Here is a 24,879-nt window from a genome sequence, read left to right as displayed (position 1 = left end):
AGCCTAAAACACCATCTTCCTTACCTGCTTCGAGTATTTACTTGCATCACCGACTTTCTCGCCCTGCCATCCGGATCTCCAGTCTTCAACCTGTCTGCCTTCTTCAACCTGGATCTCATCAAACTTCCTGTAACAGATAAGAGACTTTGTCAAACCCATATTATTCGTTCATTCATACAATTATCTCACCAACTCTTCAACTTACCTGCCGTCTCTGTTACTGAGTGCAAAATAAACGTCATTGCAAACTTTACATGTTTGTGTTGTTCTAACTCATGACACATAAGACAAAGTTATAAAACAGCTTGCGATAGCCTACTATTTCATGTCATAAACTAGCATGACAGCTTTTTTTTATCTCAAGCTTTACTTTATTTTCATTCATTCGATCAGTAGACGCTTGTCTGAAAAGATTTTTTTACTCGGTTGAGGGTGAGTGATATCAGCATTTGTATTCACAGTGCGCCTTAGTAGGTGTAAGTTTGCAATCTCGTGAGCCCTTTGTCCCGATGCAGCACCTCCCACGAATTACACAACACTGAATAGTCCACATAAAACAGCCTGACAGTGCACTGCACACACACCAGTAAAGCGTTTTGGACTGAAGTGTCGCTTTATTTTGTGAAAATGTCTGAGAAAGTTGTGTTGCATTACTTCAATGGAAGAGGGAAAATGGAGTCGATCCGATGGCTTCTGGCCGCAGTTGGAGTCGAGGTTTGTTGCTCTGGAAAACTTGTCCATGTCTATGCTAAAACAAAAGGCAGTTGCAAAAAGTGGAAATCAGTTAACACTTTACATGTATGTAACTTTTTACTAAGGCTGTGCAATAAATGTAGTTTGTTTGCATATGACAATCACAAAACACCTGCTTTAATTAGAAACTGAATGTGTGCATTGTAATGTGATCTCGAGATTAATGCGTTTTTTTTGCCTTGATTTTATTTTGTTCTTGTATTCACAGTTTGAGGAAGTGTTTTTGACCAAGAGGGAGCATTATGAAAAACTGGTGAATGGTAAGTTCAGTTAATTCCTTATCAGTCATCTCTTGTTGTTTTATGAATATATTATTACATCATATTTTATTTTAATATTATTATTGTATATGAATGTGATTCCTGTGTGTATTGTAGATGGAGCCCTGATGTTTCAGCAAGTGCCTTTGGTTGAAATAGACGGGATGCAGCTTGTGCAGTCAAAGGCTATCCTGAATTACATTGCTGGAAAATACAACCTCTACGGAAAAGACCTTAAAGAACGGGCTATGTAAATATCAACTTTTAATGCAAATTGTTCCATAATTGTTATGAAACTAGATGCCAGTAATCAGTTAATTTAACCCTCATCCTTCCCTCGCACTTTATAACATATTTCCCTCACGGGTCAAAATGACCAGAAGCACTAAAATTATACTTAAAAAAAAATAATAATAATAATTTAATATTTTTTCTATTTTAAAAGGAATTTTTTGGGAGATTTTTTGTTATTTTTTTATTTTATTTATATTTAAATCACTAGATCAATAAATAGTAAAAAAATATTTAATTTAAGCACATTCCTCACATTCTTTCAACTTAAATTCAAAATAACTCAAAATGTCATGCATAAATGCTGATTTATGCGTTGTTGTCCGTGTTGACGTGCAAATACACATGCAGAGGGAGGGGTTCTAGCGGACCAATCACAACGCTTGAGTCCACGTTGAATTGGCGCATTTTGGAGAGGTGCGCTACACATAGCCTACGATGCAGCTACGGCGTGAGGTCGACGCAGAAGTATAAATTGGGCTTAAAGGGTCATTCCACCGGTGGAGACATGAATATGTATTGAAAGTGGGTCATATATGTAGTAGAATAGTATCATAAATTTCTAATTTGGGACCTTCTTGGCCGATAAAAGGCAGAAAATGACTTTTTAGTGCTTGTGGATTGTACACGACATTCCCCATAGTGCATTGCAATGGTCAGCTCCGCAGACCACTCCCACTACAGTAGCTAGTTTAACTGCAAGATATTTGTGCAATGAACCTGCCATGTTAGCGTGTTAACAAAATGAAAATAAACTTACTTTACAGAAAGACGACCATTTGACCTTGTAGGCTTTGGCTGACGTTGCCTGTTGACCTTAGGTATTCTAAAGTAGGTCTCCAGGACGCCACTATCCATATGGGGTGCGAAACTCGGGTGAGCAACAACACACACGTCTGTGTCATCCTCCGATTCCGTAGCACCGCTGGAATTCTCGGCAGCAGACAGACTCTTGTTCTGTGTCCATTGGCGCACAGTGAGAGCACAGGCCTCACCAATCTGCCGCAGCTCGAGCCATTGCGGGCTCCTCGTCCGCGGCAGGCAGATCGACTGCATCGGCTGTGGTGGCAGCAGCTTCAGCCACCTCCGGTTCCTCCATAGCCCTCAGCTGCTCGTCGCTATACTGTGGCTCATAAAGGTTGTAACAGTTCTAGTAAACTGCTACCTGTCTCCTATGTTAACTGCAAGTTTCAATTTCACTCCCGGCCAGTAGAGAGCCATAGGGAGCCATTATCCGGGAGATCTCTTCAGGCCAGAGAGTAAAAGGAAGAGGGAAGTGTGAGTTAGATATACCTGTTAGCTGAGAGCACATGCTCTGTTCATGCTTTCATTCGGAAAACCCTGTTGAGGAACATTTGTGTTCAACATCTCAATGTGAGTTAGGTTTACTTTTGGGTTCTTTATCATTAACAAAGGTTTATAGTGCTAAAGTATTTTGCTTGCTGAACTTCATGTTGTATTGTTTGTTTTATTTTGACCAGAGGGTTTTTGGTATCTGCTTGATTTTGGGGGCTTCTCATCTGATTCAAGTTCTTTGTGTTGTCATCTTCAACGTGGAAGTATACTCGAACTCCTGAACGAAACGACACTTTTTCCTTGGATTAACCCTTGTTGAACAAACGTGGATGATGTTCTTCTAACATCTTAAACATCTACAATGGTGTGATGGACCAAGGACAATTGTGGTAACTCTGAACTTTGATATTGGGTGCACATTCATAAGGTTTTGCTTCCAAATGCTCTGCTTCATGTAATTTTGTCAAGGCATGTTAAATGTTAAAAAATTTTATACTTTAATATAATTGTTGGTAAATGATGATTGATCCCTCCTCATTTATTTATGTGACCCTTAACTTTAGTGTTACATAGTTTGGCGCCCGAACAGGGACGTGAACACCATTCCAACAACTTTCATCAAGTACGCTTTTTTTCCCAAGTGCCTGGTTGCAATTTTCTTTTGAGAATATATCAAGGGGTTGCGACTGATAACTGCTTCATATTTTAGTTTAAGACTTGGCTGAGGCTCTTGCATGAGACAACGTTGAGTGTAGTCCCGAAATGGATCCAGACTACACTTCTGAACCTTTTGTAACCCGACGTGAGCCAGTTCGAGAGCTCATATGCTCATTCAGCAGCCTGTATTTAGAGTCAGAAGGAGGAGGGGCTGTTCCAGAGGAAGACAATGACTCAAGTTATCTACCACCTCCACCACCTGAAGAGGAAGATGAAAGCCTGATCAGTCTTACTATTGTGACAAAGGTGAGACAACTGGAGGTAAGAATGGATAAGATGGAGAAAGAGCTTGTTGAACGTGTTCATGGAGTGGACACCTCTGTTCAGAATTATTTTCAGCAATATGACCGTTGTTTTATTGCTATAGAAGGGCTGATGCCAGACTTGATACAGTTAATGACCACTCAATCATCACTCGACCAAAAGTTGAAGAAGTTGGAGGAAGAGCTTGTTGATTTTGTAGAAGAAAGGAGTAGCCGTCTAGAGAAAACCCTAGAAAACCAGCTACAAGAGATGGGTAAAACCATAATGGATTGCATGAAAAGAAGAGACACCCATCTTAAGTCTTTGCTTTGTCTTACACCTGGAGCTACCTCCACACCAATTACCTCCTCAACATCAGATGTACAGTTAACTCCCATGTTACACCAGCTGCCTTATAGAATGGCCATTAAAATCGAGTTCCCTAAGTTTGGGAGCACAGGAGCTGAAGACCCAATAGCTTATCTGGAAAAATGTGCAGAGTATCTAGCTGTCCGACCTATGAGTGATGCTGAAATATTAGCAACTCTGCCATCGGTACTGACACATACTGCCAAGGATTGGTGGTAGGCTGAAAAAGCACAAGTTAAAACATGGAGTCAGTTCAAAACTGCCTTTTTGCGGTCCTTTTTACCCGATGATCATGAGGTTGAAGCGGAAAGGAGGATAAGAGAGAGAAAACAAGGGATTGATGAGGATCTTCGAACATTCGCTTTCCAGTATCGAGCCTTATGCCTTAGACTGAAACCAACGATGTCTGAGAGAGATTCTGCAGGCTGTCTTAAGAAACTGTAATCCCCGTATTGTTAGTATTTTGAGAGGAACAGTGACTACCTTTGATGACTTGGTGCGCACAGGAGCTTTGGTAGAGCGGGATCTTGCTGAGGAAAGGGCCTTCTGGAAGCAACGTCAAGCGGAACAGTCTTCCAGAAGAGGAGGCCAAGATAAGTACAGCAGAGGTAAGCCCGGAAGTCACAGCATGGCATTAGTGACGAGGTAATGTAAATCTTCTAACCTTGACTATAACTTTGCAATCTTGTGAAGCCATCCTGGATACAGGCAGCTCCTACTCATTAATTCAGGAGTCATTGTGGAGGAGATGGAAGGATGATACGGAGTCTTGGCGGTCCAGTCGGGGACAGACATTTACCCTTGCTAATGGCCATATTCAGAGGGCGTTGGGCGAAGTTACATGGGAGTGTGCCCTGCAAGGTTGGACAAACCCATTGCGACTATTCATCATGAGAGATGAGGACTTAGCCTTTCAGCTCATATTAGGCCTTGAGTTCCTGGTAACCTGTAGAGTCAAGTTGGATTTTGACTCCTCCACATATTCATTGCCTGGAGAGAAAGAAACAGTACATCCTTTCTCTTGTTATGACCAACCCCCATCAGTCAACATACACTGTGCACTGCCAATAGTGCAAGTATCTAGTGATACCACCGCTGCCATCAAGGATTTGGTGAGTTTTGCGGATGCCTCCCGTACAGAGAAGAGGTGTTTAGAGGGGTTGCTGTTTAATTGGCCGACTGTCTGTACAGATACATTAGGAAAAACTTCTATCATTAAGCACCAGATTATAACTACTGACCCCGTTCCAGTACGGAAAAGAGCATATCCCGTTCCAATCAATAAGCAAAACTTCATTGATGAGGAAGTCAAAGCCATGCTGAATAAAGGTATAATACGACCATCTGTCTCCCCGTGGGCAGCTCCAGTAGTGCTAGTGCCTAAGGGATGGGGGTATACGTTTTTTTGTGGATTTTCGAGCACTAAATGCCAAAACCCCACTAGATGGGTTTCCCATGCCTCAGATACAAGAGATCTTGGAGTCTGTCTACGGAGCAACAGTATTCAGTACCCTAGACCTCAAGACTGGATACTGGGAAGTGGTGATGGATGAGAGTAGCATCCGAAAAACTGCTTTTGTTACAAAGTACAACCAGTATGAGTTTGTTCGTCTACCATTTGGGTTGAAAAATGCTGGAGCAACATTCCAAAGGCTCATGAACAAAGTTCTACAAGATCTTATTGGCAGATGTTGTTTCGTGTATATAGACGACATTGTTGTGTACTCCAAAGACATCCATCAACACTTCCAGGATCTGAAGAAGGTGTTTGCTGGGCTGGAATCAGCTGGCCTAACCCTTAACCTTAGCAAATGTAAATTGGTAAGGAAATCACTGACTTTCCTAGGACACGTCATTTCTGCAGAAGGCATCAAGACAGAGGATTCCAAAGTGGATGCTGTCGAGAATTTTCCTGTGCCTAAGAACATTAAGGGAGTTGAAAGGTTCCTAGGTCTTGCTGGGTGGTATCACCGATTTATTCCATATTTTTCAGAATGTGCTGCGCCACTTCTTGCACTTAAGAAGAATGGTGTACCATGGAACTGGACTAAAGAATGCCAATGTTCTTTAGAAGATTTGAAGGATGCCCTACAAAAGGCCACGGTTCTGGTGCCCCCAGACTCAAGTAAATCATTTAAAGTGCAGGCCGATGCTAGCGACTTAGGACTTGGGGCTGTACTGACTCAGGATTCAGAAAAGGGAGAACACGTCATCGCCTATGCATCCCGTCTGCTTCAAGGAGTGGAAAAATCGTATGCCGTTTCAGAGAAGGAATGCCTCGCTGTCGTCTGGGCGGTTGAAAGGTGGCGACAATACCTAGAAGGGAAACCCTTTGAAGTTCTTACTGATCATGCCGCACTCACTTGGGTATTCAACCATCCTCGTCCAACATCAAGACTTACTAGGTGGGCTATCCGACTTCAGGGATTTGACTTTACTGTGAGGTACCGAAAAGGGAGATGTAATGTTGTGCCTGATTCGTTGTCCCGTGAAATGCCTGAGGGAGAGTGTTAAATGGTAAAAAATTGTATACTTTAATATAATTGTTGGTAAATGGTGATTGATCCCTCCTCATTTATTTATGTGACCCTTAACTTTAGTGTTACAAGGTAACCACGAACATCCGTTTCTACCATAACTTCGTCAAAATCCAGATCCTCCATAATGCATCCGCCTGTGTATTCAGTACCTTCGTCCATATTTTCAAAAAGTTTCTCCCGGTGAAATCAAACGCACTGGCACTGATCTGATAGGTCTGTTAGCGCATTAGGTCCAACCCCCTATGGGCGGGTTTGAAAGGGCGGGAACTAGTGCTTGTAGTCTTCACAGAAATCCCCCCCTTTTACACTTCCTCCTACAATTTCGTAAAATGACGATTTTTGCGTCATTGTAGGAGGAAGTGAAAAAGGTAAATAGAGGATTTCTCTCGTCTCAGGGGAAAATGAAAGAGTGTTGCACGACCATTCAATAGTATGACTGGATTTCTAACAATGGAAATCTAAATGCAAATGGGTGGAGTGACCCTTTAACACTTTTAATTCAGCTCAAATATTCTACGTTGGGTGTCTTTGCCGACCTCTTGCGGAAAAAAATAATATAACATGATATTTCATGACTCTAGATGTAGCAAATGAGCTGTTCCGCTGGGTCCTAAAGTCAGTTTTTCTTCAGTATGCATTCAGATACACATGTAGACATTCTAAAAAAAAATTTTTGGTAAAGTTTTAGCATTTTTAGTTAGAATTTTGAGCATTTTTAGGTTTTTCTATGTGTACTGAAGCATTCCTCGCATTCCATTCATTCCAAAGGAGGTCAAATTGACACGGGAGGGAAGGATTTATTACTTTTTTAATTTCAACAAAACTCCTCGAATCCATAAATTTGTTTGTGTGTATTCGTGGTTTAAGTGCGACAAAAGTCCTGGGGTCTTTAACCCCTCTGATGAATACTCAATTTATATATATATATTAAAAAAAATAGTTTGGGCTAAAAATGACCCTTGTTTTTCCACCACACCTAAGCAATTATCACTGTATTTTTGTCCTGAAGGATTGACATGTATGCAGAGGGCACTATTGATCTAATGGAGCTTATCGCAATGTCTTTTCACACACCACCTGAAAACAAGCAGAAAAGTCTCAGTAATATAGAGCAAAAGGCAAAAGAGCGCTACCTTCCAGTGTTTGAAAAGGTACTGACAGCTCTGACTATTCATTCCTCACATTTTGAAGCATTTACTATCCACAAAATCATGCATTTTCTTATATGACTTTTTTTAGGGTCTTGCAAACTCTCATTTCCTGGTGGGAAACCAGTTGAGCCGCGCTGACGTTCATCTTCTGGAAGCTTCTTTGATGCTGCAGGAGTTATTCCCTACAATACTGTCAACCTTCCCCAAAATCCAGGTGATCTGTTCCACGCTTTCCCACACAGGCCATCAACCCCAAAATTAGACTTAACTTGCTTAACAAAACTATTTCTGGTCACACTTTATTAGGGTTGTAGCAATACACAGAAGTCATGTTCGGTACAGACCTCGGGATCGGGGTCACGGTTCGATACGAGTTACGTACAACAGGAAAAAGCAACAAATCCCCAATACTAGGTTTCTTTTCATTTAATTTGAACAGACAGTAATGGAAATCTACTACTGCATTTAGTCCCCTAGTTCTTACAGCACAGCCTCCTTTAATGGTGCTCTAAGTGATATCAGGTGACGTCACTTCTTGTTGACGTTCGAAGTATTGTCAAACAAAACGAAGACCCTCCTCCTCCTACTCCCGTCTCCTCCCCCTCCCTTCCGTGCCCATACAAGGACGCAATAATAACAAGATCACTTCAGCTTCGCGTTTCCCAGTGAGCATAAACAACGGCTCCGTCGTAAACAAATTTAGTCAAAGTTGTCAATAGCCTATAAATGAACATCCGAATTCATAACAACAGTGGATGAAAACAATCATTAACACAAACCTCAAACTTAAAGAGAATATAATTCAAACTTTCTTCTTCATGCTTCTCTCTCCTCCACACAACCCTTCACGTGTATGCACACTAATCCCCCAAACCCTTCTTATCGGTTATTGGCTGGAACAGTTTGTTATGTTTCGTGGCGCGGGTTGCTACAGTTTGTTTTCTTTGCCGTTTGTGAAGCCTGGGGTGTCTGCAGAGACCGTGTTTTACAGTGTGTTCAGGGGACAGGCAGCTAGCAGATAGTGAGGAGATGTTTGCTGTATGTGACAAAAAATGCTTTGGCCTAAAAAACGTGTGACATCGCTTAGAGCACCTTTAATATATTAAGCACTAAGCAGTTGTCTCGATCACCAGTGCCCTGCATATCCACCCTTCCCCAGACCATTGTCATTCCCTCATGGACTACATTCATCATTGTAGCGAATTAGCTCTATTAAATATTAATAACCCATCATAACTTGATATATGAATATAATTGATTATGAATATTTGGTTCAGTTAATCAGATTAACTTTATGTAGCTACATTAACATTACAACCAATTACTCAGTTCATCCTGTGAACCCTCAATATTGGTTATTAATTAATTAATAGAAATGTACATTTCCAGGGCATGGGAAATGTTTTTCTTACTAAGTACTACTAAGAGCAAGTAATCAAGATAAATATGATTAGTGACTCCAGATATGAGCTTGAGACACGGACAACTTTACGTGTGACATGAACAAGATTTTATTAAATAAACATTTAAAATACTCTAACATACACATACATACATGCATACAGTTTACCAAGGGAAAGAGAGCTGAAGCAGAATACAAGAAAGCAAGAAGTTACTTGCAAGAAGTTGATACTTAATGTATCAAATAATGGTACTTGCATGTCTCGCCCATTTGAATGAAACTGTCCTGATGCAATTTGTTAAGGCTCCAGTTGATCTTTGCTGATGTTGTCTTGATGAGAAAGAAGCAGTTGGAATCAGAGTATTTTTGATGAATGGAAAGACAAGGCCGTAGCCTGGCACAAGCTTAGGGCTCCTTAGAAAACTTCTAGTTCAGCATCATCTTCACATCAGGACTTCTCAGGAAGGACCAAGAGAAAGAGAGAGCTAAGAGAGTCAAGAGGGTCAAGAGGCAAAGCTGATATTGATCAGTGATTTTTAAAGGGTGAAGAAGCCAATAAGAAGTTGTCCCTTTGGAGGGAGATTTTACGACCCTTTGTGTTCGAGCAAGGCGTTTGAATCTGAAATTTGATTGGGTGTTCAAGAAAAAGAATCTTCAAGATTCTTATAATACCCATGTGTCACAAAGTTAGCAAAATGTAATGTAAATTAACAAATGGGGAACTAAGATTGGAGTCTATAGAGACCAAACATGGCCCACATATGATTTGGGTTTACCATAGTAGGCAAAGTCTGAAACATTAACCCATTAGAGTTTACAAGAAAACATAGGCCAAAACAACATAAAAAGAAAATCATGAGATGGGATAGTTAGATACATGTTTATACATTTCTCAAGTGGTTATATCTATAGAATATAGGATTAACAGGGTTTATTTCTCCTTCTCAGTAAGAATTCAGTAAGAGTCACATCTCTCAGGAATTCCCTTTTGGGGTTGTAAAAATTCTTATCAGTGTAACAGGACCCTGAGTTCTGCTAGTGGTGTTAGTGTAACGAATAAAGTTCGGAAGCAATAGCAAGTAAAACTCTGTTTATTTAAATGAAAGTCAGTAATAGAAGGTCCAAGGGCGGCAGGCTAGCGGCGCAGGGACTCCGATGGTCAGATGTAATCCAGGTGCAAGAAGTGGTGAGAGTGACGATCAACACAACCAATCCAGGACATCCACGGGAACACGACAGGAACAAAGAAGGACTGAGACTGGAACGTAGAGGGATCAACACCGAACACCAACAAACAACGAACTGACAATGGAGATGAGAAATTGATGAGAATATATACACAGGAATGGATGGACTGCAGCTGGTGATGAGGTAATGAGTGATTGCTGAACGAGCGCTGATGAGCGGTCACGCCCCTCTGATTAGCGCACACACATACAACAACAGAGACACGAGACAAGAAGAAGACATAGGATTTACCAACCGTGACAGTTAGCTTCATTGTGATGTTAGTTTCGGGGGAAGTTACACAGATCTTTGTTGGGAGAGTGAGTTTGCCTGACTATTCATTAAATATAATGAATAATTTGTGTGTGTGTGATTGGTCCAGACGGTACATCATAATCCATTCCCCCAGACTCATCATGCCTGATTACTTCCAGCTGTTACTCATCACCTTGTTAAGCCCAGCCTATATAAGGCTATGTTTACACGGAAACGATCTGAAGAGAAAACGCAAAAGTGGTGTTGCATTATCACTTTTTATTCTGCGTTTAGACGAGTGTTATGGGGGGGGAAATCTGCGTGCATATGCTGACGCAAAAGTGTGTGAAATTCGATGTAGTATGCACTCCAGGCGGCTAGGTGGCAATGTGAAGCACTGCCACACAACAACACCAAGTCCGCGCGCCTGCGTACATCCTTCCTTCTGCTCTTCCAAGTAGCGCAAAATCAAAACATGGCGAAGCGAACAGCAAAATACTCTAGTACGTTTATCAGAGCTCCTAGGGCAACCTGAAGGTCCGACGTATGGAAATAATCCGATATGTTGGTTGTTATTTTCCTGTACTTGCGCATGTCTGTGACGTAAACACGTACACGACGAGAGCCACCGTGAGCAGATTTGCGTTTTTACCCTTTAGACGGGAACCCGACGGTGGAGCGTTTTTATGATTTCCACTCTGGAGGGTGGTTTCACGTTTTTGCGTTTTTAAGCCCCAAAAACGCCTTCGCTGTGTAAATGAAAGGCACATCTGATAAAATATTTTTACGTTTTCACCAGCAAGCATTCTCGTGTAAACTGGGCCTAAAACCTGCTCACTCAGTCATTCTTTGTGAAGTCTTGTATGTGCCTGTACTGTATTTCTGACCCAATGTATCCTTGTTTCCCGTGTCTTGGTTTTGATCTCCTGCCTGTTGTCCTCAGTGACGGGAGAAACTAAGCTTTAATCAATTGAACCAATGGCTTTGCAAATTGATTCACTGTTTGCATGCATAAAAACACTTGTTCAATGGACACGGATATTTCATTCTTGACTTCCACGACACTAATCGGCACAATGCCAAATGATTTTGACAACTTAAAATAATCTGGAACTACCAATGGAATAAATTGAGGTCAGATAAGAGTAAGACATTATTCGAAACTGTAAAGAGTCTTTTTTTATTTGTGTACATTCACAAAAAAAAAAAAACATTGTGCTTTTGTAAAATAAAGAAAACAAACAGGATGCGCTTTCTGCCGTCCCGTTTTTTTTCTCTGTGAAGTTTGTGGAGTGCGTCACGAAAATGAATTGAAACTCAGCGTAAAGGCTACTAGCAAGCTCTCTTGTGTTGTATTGGTTCATAGATCGTCTCTTCTTCTCCTGCTCTTTTTCCTGTTATTTCGTGAAGGTTTGGTACCCATACATGTACCGTAACACCTGTAAAAAAGGCCACTATTAGGGTTATATTCAAGTGTCTTAGTTCCTTTTCTATATGACAAAATTGACTCATTCGTCCCAGCATCCGTCCAGCGGGCCAATCAACATGGAAAGGACGTGCAGGTCAGTGCTCCCGCCCACTGAATTGAGTCGGACCGATCGAGAAAGCGGACGGATGCAAGCTATACCGTAGCGTTTATCTTTGCTAAAGTTGTGTGCGTGCCTGTAAAGTAGCAGCCTGTTTATACATTGTTCTTTACTTAGTTTATGAGTGTTTGTATTCCCGCATGTGTGAAAGTTAATATATGCGAGTGACAATACGAACTAGCTCATAAAGATGTTTGTGTGTATATTTTCATACTAGTTTCCTCACGTATTACATTGTTATATTTAGAAGACATAATCTATGTGTTATGAATGATCCACTGGAGGCGAGCTGGTGAGGACCCAAACGCAAACTTTAATACCAATAATAAAACAACACAAAACAAAGGCAGGGCAAGGCCTGAAACAAGAACAAGGGCCGGAACATACAAGACTACAAAACATTCACATATAACATTCAATCCAAGACAAAGACAAAGGGCAAACATGAGGGCTTAAATACACTGACTAATTACAAGACAAGGACCACCTGTGAACAATGATCAGACAATTAACAAATGACAAGACACATGGCAGGATCACATGACGAACCGGGAATCACATGTCAGACAAGAACAAGACACACAAAACCCAAACCGTGACATAGCCCCCCACTTAAGGAGCGGATTCCAGACGCTCCTCATGAACAGTCCAGGAGGGAGGTGGAGCAGAGGTGGACCCGGGGGTGGGATGGAGGGCCAGGCCCATGGAGCGGAAGAGGACCTGGAGACTGCGGCAGGACGGAAGGCCAGGATGGAGCAGGATGTGCAGGCGACCAGGGTGCAGCAGGCAGTTCAGGTGGCCAGGGCGCAGCAGGCAGTTCAGGTGGCCAGGGTGGAGCAGGCAGTTGAGGTGGCCAGGGCGAAGCAGACGACCCATCGGGCGGCCAGGGCGAAGCAGACGACCCATCGGGCGGCCAGGGCGAAGCAGACGACCCATCGGGCGGCCAGGGCGAAGCAGACGACCCATCGGGCGGCCAGGGCGAAGCAGACGACCCATCGGGCGGCCAGGGCGAAGCAGACGACCCATCGGGCGGCCAGGGCGAAGCAGACGACCCATCGGACGGCCAGGGCGGTGAAGACCCCTCGGCCGGCCAGGGCGGTGAAGACCCCTCGGCCGGCCAGGGCGGTGAAGACCCCTCGGCCGGCCAGGGCGGTGAAGACCCCTCGGCCGGCCAGGGCGGTGAAGACCCCTCGGCCGGCCAGGGCGGTGACTCAGGCGCAGGAACAGCAGACACCGGCTCAGGAACAGCAGACACCGGCTCAGGAACAGCAGACACCGGCTCAGGAACAGCAGACACACAAACTGGCTCGGGCTCAGGAACAGACAACACACACACTAGCTCGGGAACAGACAACACACACACTGGCTCGGGAACAGACAACACACACACTGCCTCTGGCTCGGGAACAGACAACACAAACACTGGCTCTGGCACAGACAACACAAACACTGGCTCTGGCTCGGGAGCAGACAACACACACTCGGGCTCGGGAACAGACCACACACACACTGGCTCGGGAACAGACAACACACACACTGGCTCGGGAACAGACAACACACAGAATGGCTCGGGAACAGACACTGGCTCCGGTTCTGGACCAGACACCAGAACAAAAACAGCCACAAGGACAGACGTAAACACAGAAACAAACATAGAGCGATCAGGTTCAGGCGTGACTTGAACAGTCTCTGGATCGGCAGACGTGACTTGAACAGTCTCTGGATCGGCAGACGTGACTTGAACAGCCTATGGATCGGCAGACGTGACTTGAACAGCCTCTGGATCGTGACTTGAACAGTCTCTGGATCGGCAGACGTGACTTGAACAGCCTCTGGATCGGCAGACGTGACTTGAACAGCCTCTGGATCGGCAGACGTGACTTGAACAGCCTCTGGATCGGCAGACGTGACTTGAACAGCCTCTAGATCGTCAGACGTGACTTGAACAGCCTCTGGATCGTCAGACGTGACTTGAACAGCCTCTGGATCGTCAGACGTGACTTGAACAGCCTCTGGATCGTCAGACGTGACTTGAACAGCCTCTGGATCGTCAGACGTGACTTGAACAGCCTCTGGATCGGCAGACGTGACTTGAACAGTCTCTGGATCGGCAGACGTGACTTGAACAGTCTCTGGATCGGCAGACGTGACTTGAACAGTCTCTGGATCGGCAGACGTGACTTGAACAGTCTCTGGATCGGCAGACGTGACTTGAACAGTCTCTGGATCGGCAGACGTGACTTGAACAGTCTCTGGATCGGCGCACGTGACTTGAACAGCCTCTGGATCGGCAGACGTGACTTGAACAGCCTCTGGATCGGCAGACGTGACTTGAACAGCCTCTGGATCGGACGTGGCTGACGTGAAGCTCTGGCCGGACGTGGCTGACGTGAAGCTCTGGCCGGACGTGGCTGACGTGAAGCTCTGGCCGGACGTGGCTGACGTGAAGCTCTGGCCGGACGTGGCTGACGTGAAGCTCTGGCCGGACGTCTGGCCGGACGTGGCTGACGTGAAGCTCTGGCCGGACGTGGCTGACGTGAAGCTCTGGCCGGACGTGGCTGACGTGAAGCTCTGGACGGACGTGGCTGACGTGAAGCTCTGGCCGGACGTGGCTGACGTGAAGCTCTGGCCGGACGTGGCTGACGTGAAGCTCTGGCCGGACGTGGCTGACGTGAAGCTCTGGCCGGACGTGGCTGACGTGAAGCTCTGGCCGGACGTGGCTGACGTGAAGCTCTGGCCGGACGTGGCTGACGTGAAGCTCTGGCTGGACGTGGCTGATGTGAAGCTCTGACCGTCTCTGGACCGTCTCTGGCACAGATTCAACGGGCTCTGGCGCAGTATCAGCGGGCTCTGTGCTGGACAGAACCAGCGGTGAAGGCTTTCTGGCTGGACAGTCTCTGGCACAGGATCAACGGGCTCTGGCGCAGGATCAACGTGCTCTGTGCTGGACAGAACCAGCGGTGAAGGCTCTGTGCTGGACGGGACCAGCGGTGAAGGCGCTGTGCTGGACGGGACCAGCGGTGAAGGCGCTGTGCTGGACGGGACCAGCGGTGAAGGCGCTGTGCTGGACGGGACCAGCGGTGAAGGCGCTGTGCTGGACGGGATCAGCGGTGAAGGCGCTGTGCTGGACGGGACCAGCGGTGAAGGCGCTGTGCTGGACGGGACCAGCGGTGAAGGCGCTGTGCTGGACGGGACCAGCGGTGAAGGCGCTGTGCTGGACGGGACCAGCGGTGAAGGCGCTGTGCTGGACGGGACCAGCGGTGAAGGCTCTGTGCTGGACGGGACCAGCGGTGAGGGATCAGCGGGCATGACGGTCGTGAGAACATCCACAAATGCTCCAGTAAATATCGAGCCGCTTATCCGAAGGGCAAGGTCAATATATTGGATTAAGGTCCATTGAGGGGTGTTATCAGGCATGAGGTAATCAAGAATGTCCGTAAGCCCATAACGGAACATGTCCTTTAAGACACTCTCATCAAAGTCCACCCCATGGCAGAGCTCACAAAATTCCTCCACATACTTCTCAATAGGGCGGTCACCTTGGCTGAGACGGAACAGGCGAGTTGCTGGGTCCATGTTTGGTCTTGGATTCTGTTATGAATGATCCACTGGAGGCGAGCTGGTGAGGACCCAAACGCAAACTTTAATACCAATAATAAAACAACACAAAACAAAGGCAGGGCAAGGCCTGAAACAAGAACAAGGGCCGGAACATACAAGACTACAAAACATTCACATATAACATTCAATCCAAGACAAAGACAAAGGGCAAACATGAGGGCTTAAATACACTGACTAATTACAAGACAAGGACCACCTGTGAACAATGATCAGACAATTAACAAATGACAAGACACATGGCAGGATCACATGACGAACCGGGAATCACATGTCAGACAAGAACAAGACACACAAAACCCAAACCGTGACACTATGTTCCTTTTAGTCATTATATGGTTTATTATATATATATATATATATATATATATATATATATATATATATATATATATATATATATATATATAAATCGCTCACTTCTAGAGTTAAAGCACTCTTTGGGCGCATGCGCACTAATGTGCTAGACAGAGCGGCTCCCTTTCTGTCCTCAGCGCGCAAATGTGTTGAATTTCAATCGCCGCTCAGTATTAATAATTCTAGCAGTGCACTTTTTCATATAATGGCACATTTTGGGTTTGCCCATTGTACTGTATTAATCACTGTGATTTAATATTCATTGTGTAGATTACTGCTATGTTTATTGTGACTAGCTACTATTATTTGTTATTGTAATTTGTACTTATCTATTTTCTTATATCTTTATTTATAGAAAACCACACACACACATGCAAAGCAGAATTTATTCAGTGTACTGAGTTGTGGTGACAATAAATGGGTTATTCCCGAATACCTGATCATCTCTGGTAAAAGTCCCTCACCGGACGCTCTGTAGTGGGTCTTATCAACCGGCAAAATCAGCTTCTACTAGCCAACATTTTTACAACACCCCTAAACTTTATATTAGGTGTCAAAGTGCAAGTGATTCTTTAAAAGGTTAGTATATAGTAGTTACAGACACTTAATTTAAAGTGGGACCCCATAAAAACATATATTTTTTAGCTATTTTAGTTATTAGATAGATATTACAATTTATTGGAAAATACTCTTTTTGTGAACATGTCTGTACCTTTAAACATTGGCATTCGAACAAACATTCAGAATAGAGTGATGTTAAGTTTCATTAAACATTCAAATTTATATTTAATACACAATATATATATATATATATATATATATATATATATAATAAAAAGACAGACAGAGCAATCTGTTTTAGATTAGTGAAGCAGTTACAGTAGTTGACTGACCAATTCTCTCATTTCTGATAATTCCTGTGATCGGCCTAATAACTTTTTTTTCTTTTTTAGTATTATGATTATGAATTTTATATAACTTTACATTTGTTTCGCAGGCATTCCAGGAAAAAATGAAGGCCTTACCAAGAATCAGCAAATTCCTGCAGCCTGGCAGTGCAAGAAAGCCTCCGCCTGACGAGGCGTTGATGAAGACCGCAAAGGAGGTGTTGAGCCACGTCTTTAAGTAGAAAACCAAACAATTCTTCAAAACATTTACATGATGTTAAAACTAATTTACAAGCTTCTTTATTAAAAATTAGACGCTAGCATGGACAGAGTTATTTGAAATGTACAAGATACAGTTTGGATAAAGTGATATTATTGTGAAATAAACATTGCAACTGTTCAGTACATGTTGTCAGGAAGTGTGTGTGTGTGTCTGTTCATGAGCTTATAGAAGATCAGAATTTGAAACACTATCAGGAGGATGAAATAAGATCAGAATACACTCTCAGACCGATCATCATCATTCCACATCTGCACTCTACAATAATGCTCAGAATTATTGGCACCCTTAGTAATAATGAACAAAGAAGCCTGTGGAAATAAATATGCATGGTTAATCCTTCTGATCTTTTATTTTATTTTTATACACAATCTAACATTTCATTGAAGTAAAAATAATTGAAAATGGGTGGAAAAATCTTTATGAAATAAAAAAAATTTCACCAATACAGTTTGCCTACAATGAATGGTTCCCTTTTTTCTCAATACTCTGAGTCTTCTCCAATAATGCCTGATGGGTTTGGAGAACACCTGACGAGAGATCAGAGATCATTCCTCCAGACAGAATCTCTCCAGATCCTGCAGATTCACAAGTCCATGTTAGTGCTTCTTCTCTTCAGTTATATGGGTTCAGGTCAGGGGACTGGGATGGCCATGGCAGAACCTTCTTTTTGTGCTCAGTGACCCATTTTTGTGTTGATTTTGATGTTTGTTTTGCATCAATGTCCTGATGGAAGATCCATCCACGGCCCATTATAAGATTTCTAGCAGAGGCAGTCAGTTTTTGATTTTTAAAAAATCTGTTGGTATATGATAGAATCCATGATTGCATGTATCTAAACACGATGTCCAGGTCCTCTGGCAAAAAAAAAACAGGCCCACAATTTCAAAGATCCAGCAGTATATTTAACCGTGACACAAACAACTCAGTTAACACACTTTGTGTCTTTAACACAAAGGGCCCTATCTTAACGATCTGAAACGCAAGTGTCAAAGCGCAAAGCGCAAGTAACTTTGTGGGAGAATCCCGGCGCTGTTGCTATTTTACCGGCAGGATAAATGCCTCTTGCGCCTGGCGCAAATCTAAAAGGGGTCGGTCTGAAGTAGCTTCATTATTCATAGGTGTGGTTTGGGCATAACGGGAAACAAACCAATAAGAGCTTTATATCACATTCCCTTTAAGAGCATTTTGAATGAGGTGCGCTTGTTCCATGGCACAATACTATTATAAAGGCGCATTTACCAGGCGCGCTTCAGAATCAGTTCACAGCCGAGGAGATCGATGTTCTCGCCAGGGCCGTAAAAGAAAGAGAAGTGACATTGGGGAATGGACAAACCCACCCAAATTAGCTTCGGTTAAACATGCATATAATAATTTGGGTAAATGTGTAATCTTTATGCCTATTTTCCCCATCGTCATGGACACAACAATGATTTCCCTCGTGTTTTAATATTTTTCCTTATAATAATGTATCATTTGCAAAAAGTTAAATGCATCTGTGTAGATGAGAGAATCATCTACAGTGTATGCGCGTTGTTCACACTCTGTATTATGGCCAAGCATGCGTGCTTAAAATAGCATCTGATTGTACACGCAACGCGCCATTGACTTTAGACTAGGTTTTTTTCTGGTCAGTGGCGCAATTGTTTTATAGAACAGCAAAATAGCATGAGGGAAAGTTTGCGCCGGAACATTCCTCCTCTTTGCGCTGAACCGCCCCGGGGAGTGCAAGTGTATTTCTTAGTTAACCGACGTGTGTCTGTGGAGGGAAAAGTCCGCTTTGCGCGGGTGCAAAATAGGAATGATACATGCGTCAGTGTACAAAGTCATTTGCGCCGGATGCAAGATAGGGCCCAAAGACTGTTACCCATTATCTCATTCTATTGTATTTGCATCTGATACTCACCTGTTGTGCTTTTCCCCTGCACATCCCGCAATAAACAGTTAAAGGGTTTGTTCACCCAAAAATGAAAATTCTGTCATTAATTATTCACCCTCATGTCGTCATTCATCCTTCGTTCATCTTCGGAACACAAATTAAGATATTTTTTGATGAAATCCGAGAGCTTTCTCATCCCTCCATAGACAGAAATGTCATTGCAACTTTAGAGGTCCAGAAAAGTAGTAAAGACATTGTTAAAATAGTCCATGTGACTATAGTGGCAACATATACCCACTATCCATCCCTGAAGAGAAGGCCATGGAGCAGTATATTCAGGAGGCCCTCTAGCAAGGTTACCGAAGACATGGAACAGCTTCAAGGGTCATGAAACCCCACTCTTTCAGCTCAAGTCTAGTTCACAATCTTTTTGAAAAATGCAACTTAAATGGGCGTGGATGGCTGTGAGAAGAAGGGAGGGAGTGGGTGAGGTATGGCACGCCAGGGGGGAGGGGGGACTGTCATCACCAGTGGCCCATGCATATCGACTGTCATTAAAAATCAGTGGTAAAACGTGAGGAAATGCTAGATTTTTTTTATAGCTGGCAAAGTTAAAGTCTAATGAAATACCCTAAGACTTTATTATTGTCCTTTCAAAAGTAACTGAATGCCCTGCTACATATATTAGCCTACAGTAATCCTAATTCTATTTAAAACATATTAATGTACATGTATAATTATAATGGCTTTATAAAATATGTAGTTATTTATATACACACTACAAATACATATATTAGAAAATAAATGAAAGCTTTAGCGTAAGTTCTGTCAGGAAGACTCAATCAGCGCATCACGCATTATCTCACTTCTAGCCAATCAGGTGCTGACACTCATAGTATAAAAAACTGGTACTTACATTTGTCTGAGTTCAGCTGCCAACCAACATGTCTCAGAACACACGGCGTATTGTTTACGATGATCAAGTTCCGACGACGAATTCGTCCCGGGGTCTCTCCTGCTGCACGCCGCAGTTCGAGCATTCAGTGCCGCATCTCCCCGTCAGCACAGCGGTCTTCGGAGTGTTTGATCATCAAGGCCCATCAAGAGAAGTCCTGCTCCTTTTAGGCCCAAAACACCCTGGGTAACCCTTCAGTTTCCATTTCCACGACATCAAAAGCCTCAACGTGCGTCAGCTCAGCCAAATAATCCGGCAGGAAGAGAACAGCTAAATTATCCTCAACTTGTCCAGCAAAAATAACTACGCTGCCGATCCCACCGACATGAATCAACAACTCTGCAATTCACGAGAGGCAATCTTCTCACAGTGGTAACCTTGGTTCTCTCTAGAGAGGGAACGAGTATTGCGTAAGTTTAGGTTATGCTACGGGAAAGATTCATCTTCTCGAGATATTGAAGCCAAAAAATTATCCTTAATTTTGTATTCATTGTCAACGCAGTGCAGCAGCTAGCAGAGCTAGAGCAGGCCATCTCGCGTGCTCATTGGCTGCCCTGCGGGCAACTGCTGCAGCCTACCAGTGAGCCAGGCGTGACGTCACGCCCAATGAAGGGCGCCCGCGCCTTCATAGCGTCACAGCCCGCCAGAATGGGCGTGGCTTAGCGTATAAACATAGGGGCTGTAGGCTGACTTCCCTGGTTTTTCGTCGACTGAAGCGAAGTCGCTCGTGGCGCGAGCACGGCCGGTTACGCGATACTCGTTCCCTCTCTAAGTTAGTTAGTAAGTTAGTTAGTAACCGAGTATCGTTCTCTTACGAGAGGTTCTCTCGTATTGCGTAAGTTTAGCTTACACTACGGGAACACTTTGTCAATGCCGTGCGCGCCAAGCATCCACCATGAGACCCCGAACTTTCAGGGGAACCTCATAAGTGGAAAAATAAGGTGGCCAGCCACGCGGGCCATCACTTGTACATAAGCACACATAGGGAATACAGAGAGGCGCGCCGGTCTGTATAGGCACATGGCACATACCCTACTAGTGCAGTTCAACCAGGAGAGCTGAGTCACGTGAAAGTGGTCTGAGCAGGATGATCTGGGCAGAATACACCTCTCCTTCACACTGACAACAGTTTAGCCTGCAAGGCAGGAACTTCTAGGTTATAAAACCTGACAAAGGTAGACGGGGAGCTCCAGCCCGCCGCTACACATATGCCATGGATAGAAATCCCACTGGACCATGCCCACGACGAGGACACGCCTCTCGTGGAATGAGCCCTGATGCCAAGAGGGCATTGCAGACTTTTTGACGCATAAGCAGCCGCTATAGCGTCCACTATCTATCTGGACAGGCTCTGTTTCGAGGAGGCGAGACCCTTGGTGCGCCCACCAAACGAAACAAAAAAGCTGTTCTGAAAGCCTGAAGGAGGCGGAGCGCGTAATGTAAAATCTCAGCGCCCTGACAGGGCAGAGGAGATTCATATCACTTTCGCTGTCAGATGCTGGCAGAGCTGACAGCGAAATAACTTGCGCTCTGAATGGAGTGCCCATCACTTTAGGAACATAGCCATGTCTAGGTCTGAGGATGACTTTAGAGTCATTCGGCCCGAACTCAAAACACTACGCGCTAACATACAGCGCGTGCAGGTCCCCCACACGTTTTACTGACGACAGTGCAGTCAGAAAGACGGTTTTCAGTGATAGATATTTCATCCCCACGGAGTCTAATGGTTCAAATGGAAAGGCTTTCAGGGCCTCGAGGACCAATGAAAGATCCCACATAGGAACCGACGGGGGGCGTGGTGGGTTCATCCTTCATCCTTCTAGCTCCTCTAAGGAAGCGGATGACCAACTCATGTCTTCCAAGTGACTGGCCGTGCGTCGATTGTGCGAACGCTGCCACGGCCGCCATGTATACTTTGAGCGTGGATGGGGACCTCCCCTTATCCAACAGCTCTTGTAGGAAGGTGAGCAGATGCACCACCCCGCATATCCGTGGGTCCTGACCTCTGTCGCGGCACCATCCGGAGAACACCGACCATCTAGACGCGTAGAGCGATACTCGTGGAAGGAGATCTAGACTGCTTGATCGTGTTCATCACTCTTTCTGGCAGGGCAACGAGTACCCGTTGATCACCCATGCGTGCAGAGACCTCTCCTCTGTATGGGGAAGCCAGATCGCGCCGAGAGCCTGAGAGAGGAGATCTGCCCTCACCAGAATTGGCCACGGAGCTGTATGTGACAGCCGTGCTAGTTCCGGGAACCAATCTTATTCTCCCAACGCGAGGCTATGAGGAGCACCGAGTGGCGCGTTTCCCTGATTCTGATCACCTGTGGTAACAGAGAGACCGGAGGGAAAGCATATAGCGGGAGGCTGGGCCAACCTGGGCCAGCGCGTCCCCGTCCTTCGAGAAGAACGTCGGGCATTGAGCGTTGTCTTTTGACGCAAATAGGTCGACTTCTGTGCCAATATCAGCCAATCGTCCAGATAGTTCATTATTCGCAGCCCCTGACTTCTCAGGGGGGCGAGCGCCACGTCCATGCACTTCGTAAATGTACGGGGTGCTAGGGACAGGCTGAACGGCAGGATGGTGTATAGATATACCTGACCGTCGAAGGCGAATCTCAACAATTGCCTGTGATGGGGTATTATCTGAATCTGAAAATAGGCATCCTTCAGATTTAGAGAAATAAACCAGTCCCTCGGGGGAACGTGCGCGAGGATTTTCCTGGTCGCACACATTTTGAACAGCCTTTTCGCAAGCACTTTGTTCAAATGTCTCAGATCTAGGATAGGTTTGAAGGCTCCGTCCTTCTTGGATACGAGAAAAATATCGGCTGTAAAAGCCTGACTCGCTCAGAGAAGGCGGCACCTTTTCTATCGCCCCTTTGCACAGCAGCTTTGCTATTTCTGCGTGAAGTATGTGTGCTACTTCCGCATTCACTATCGTCGCTGTCCGGGCTTAAAAAGCGCGGGGGACGGCGAATGAATTGAAGTGTATAGCCCTGCTTTATTGTGCTCAGCACCCATTCTGAAATCACTGTGATAGTTTCCCACGCAGCTATGTGAGCCGCTAGGGGGCGAATGGCCTCCGGGTTCAGATCGCTGCCATTTGCAGGCTTGTGAAACTGAACCGGAGCCGAAAGCGCGGCGCGCGCGCTCTCGGTTCTGGGCAATGGCTGCTCGCTGAAAAGCCGAAACCGGCTGATTTATGTGGGATGTCCCAATCATAAGGGATGGGGAACATTCTTTTGTCACTTTTGACGCGCAAGCAGCGCTCCGGGCGGAAAAGCTTCCTGTAAGCGTGAGCGCGGGCACGAGATTTACAAGTGTATTTGATGCCCCGATCATTATGGATGGGGAGCGTTTTATTAATGCCCTGCGTTTTGTGATAACACTTAAACGCGCTGGCGGAGCCCGGGGGGAGGTTTGTGTTAGTAAGCGTGAACGCACTCTGGCGGGCACGAGACTTACATTCATAACCTGCTTTCTTTTGTGAAACTTACCCGGAGCCGAAAGCGCGTTCTGTGCAATGGCTGCTCGCTGAAAGCTGAGACCGGCTGATTTATGTGAGATGTCCCAATCATAAGAAAACTGCCTTTTCTGTTTTAATGATATTCAGAACAGAAAAACTAAATGTTCCTTAATTTTAATCAACACTAACTTTATTCTCATCTGAATTATAAATAATTGATTTCCGTATGAAATTATCTCTGCGCCTCTCTCTCTCTCTCTCTCTCTCTCTCTCTCTCTCTCTCTCACACACACACACAAACAGTTCTATCGCGCCAGCGCGCCTCTCTCACGCGCACACACACACACTACACCTTGAGCCACGCGCGACCGATGTGTATGTGTTTGTGTGCGTGTGTGACAGAGAGAGGCGCGGGCGCGATCGAACTGTGTGTGTGCGTGTGTGAGAGAGAGAGGAGCGGGCGCGATCGAACTGTGTGTGTGTGTGTGTGTGTGTGTGCGTGCGTGCCTGTGAACAATGGAAACATACTCCGTCATTTTTTTTCATACAGGACATCATTCAGACTGCAAACTGTTTACTTATATATGTGTACACTCCCAATAAAACACAACATCCTTAGTCACATATGCAATATATTTATATATAAATATAATTTTGGACACAAGAGGGCAGTATATCCCTATTTATGATTTTGTGTTATCACCCGAAGAGACCCCCCCCCCCCTCCCCCTCCCCCTCCCCACACAGACACACACACACACACACACACACACACACACACACACACACACACACACACACACACACACACAGATTGGCTGGGGACACTTTCTCTGTCAGAGAGAGGGAGAGAAAATGCTCAGAATCCACATTCAAACCAAAATATCTGACTTCATGTTGGTGGGAACTAATGACTGTAAATTAGAAAGTTGTTCGGCTTGACGAGAACAATATACACGCTAAGTTTTGTAACTGTAGGTAAAACTAACTAAGTTATAACACACTTTATGTGTCCTTTTTTAGTCATAAATTCATTTCCTTGCCACGGCCAAACCGTTCGAGATATTAAAAATCCGTCCGCAATTTAGCATCCTCAATGTCTTGACTTCACGCTGACCGAGTTTGGTGATAATTGAATGAATTGCCTTGGAGGAGAAGTTAAAATTCCAGAGCCAGCGTTCTCCAAACAACCCATAATAGCCGACTTCCTGTTGGGCTGGCGTAAAACTTGACCGAGGGAAAGTTGCTTGGCCCGATGAGATCTATGTGTGTACTGACTTTCATATTATTACATGCAAGTGTGTTTGATTTATGGACAAGTGTTCAAATCCCATTCCAGGG

At 44.6% G+C, this 24,879-nt stretch overlaps 1 protein-coding gene across 1 annotated transcript; it reads left to right on the top strand.

The window, feature by feature from the left end:
• The first annotated feature begins 496 nt into the window (after positions 1-496).
• Positions 497-17,363, top strand: LOC143745504 (glutathione S-transferase A4-like). Its single transcript, XM_077237635.1, has 6 exons — positions 497-714; positions 962-1,013; positions 1,131-1,263; positions 7,479-7,620; positions 7,709-7,834; positions 17,063-17,363. The coding sequence occupies exons 1-6, from the start codon at positions 628-630 to the stop codon at positions 17,192-17,194; spliced, it is 672 nt and encodes a 223-aa protein (XP_077093750.1). The 5' UTR covers positions 497-627; the 3' UTR covers positions 17,195-17,363.
• The last annotated feature ends 7,516 nt before the right edge of the window (positions 17,364-24,879 follow it).

Source organism: Siphateles boraxobius, unplaced genomic scaffold, assembly GCF_051911475.1.
Source record: "Siphateles boraxobius isolate OS27281-9 unplaced genomic scaffold, OSU_SipBor_1 204, whole genome shotgun sequence".
In the NCBI taxonomy this organism is placed as follows: domain Eukaryota; kingdom Metazoa; phylum Chordata; class Actinopteri; order Cypriniformes; family Leuciscidae; genus Siphateles; species Siphateles boraxobius.
Note: the sequence above shows the minus strand (reverse complement) of the source record. Positions and strands in the feature narration are given on the sequence as shown.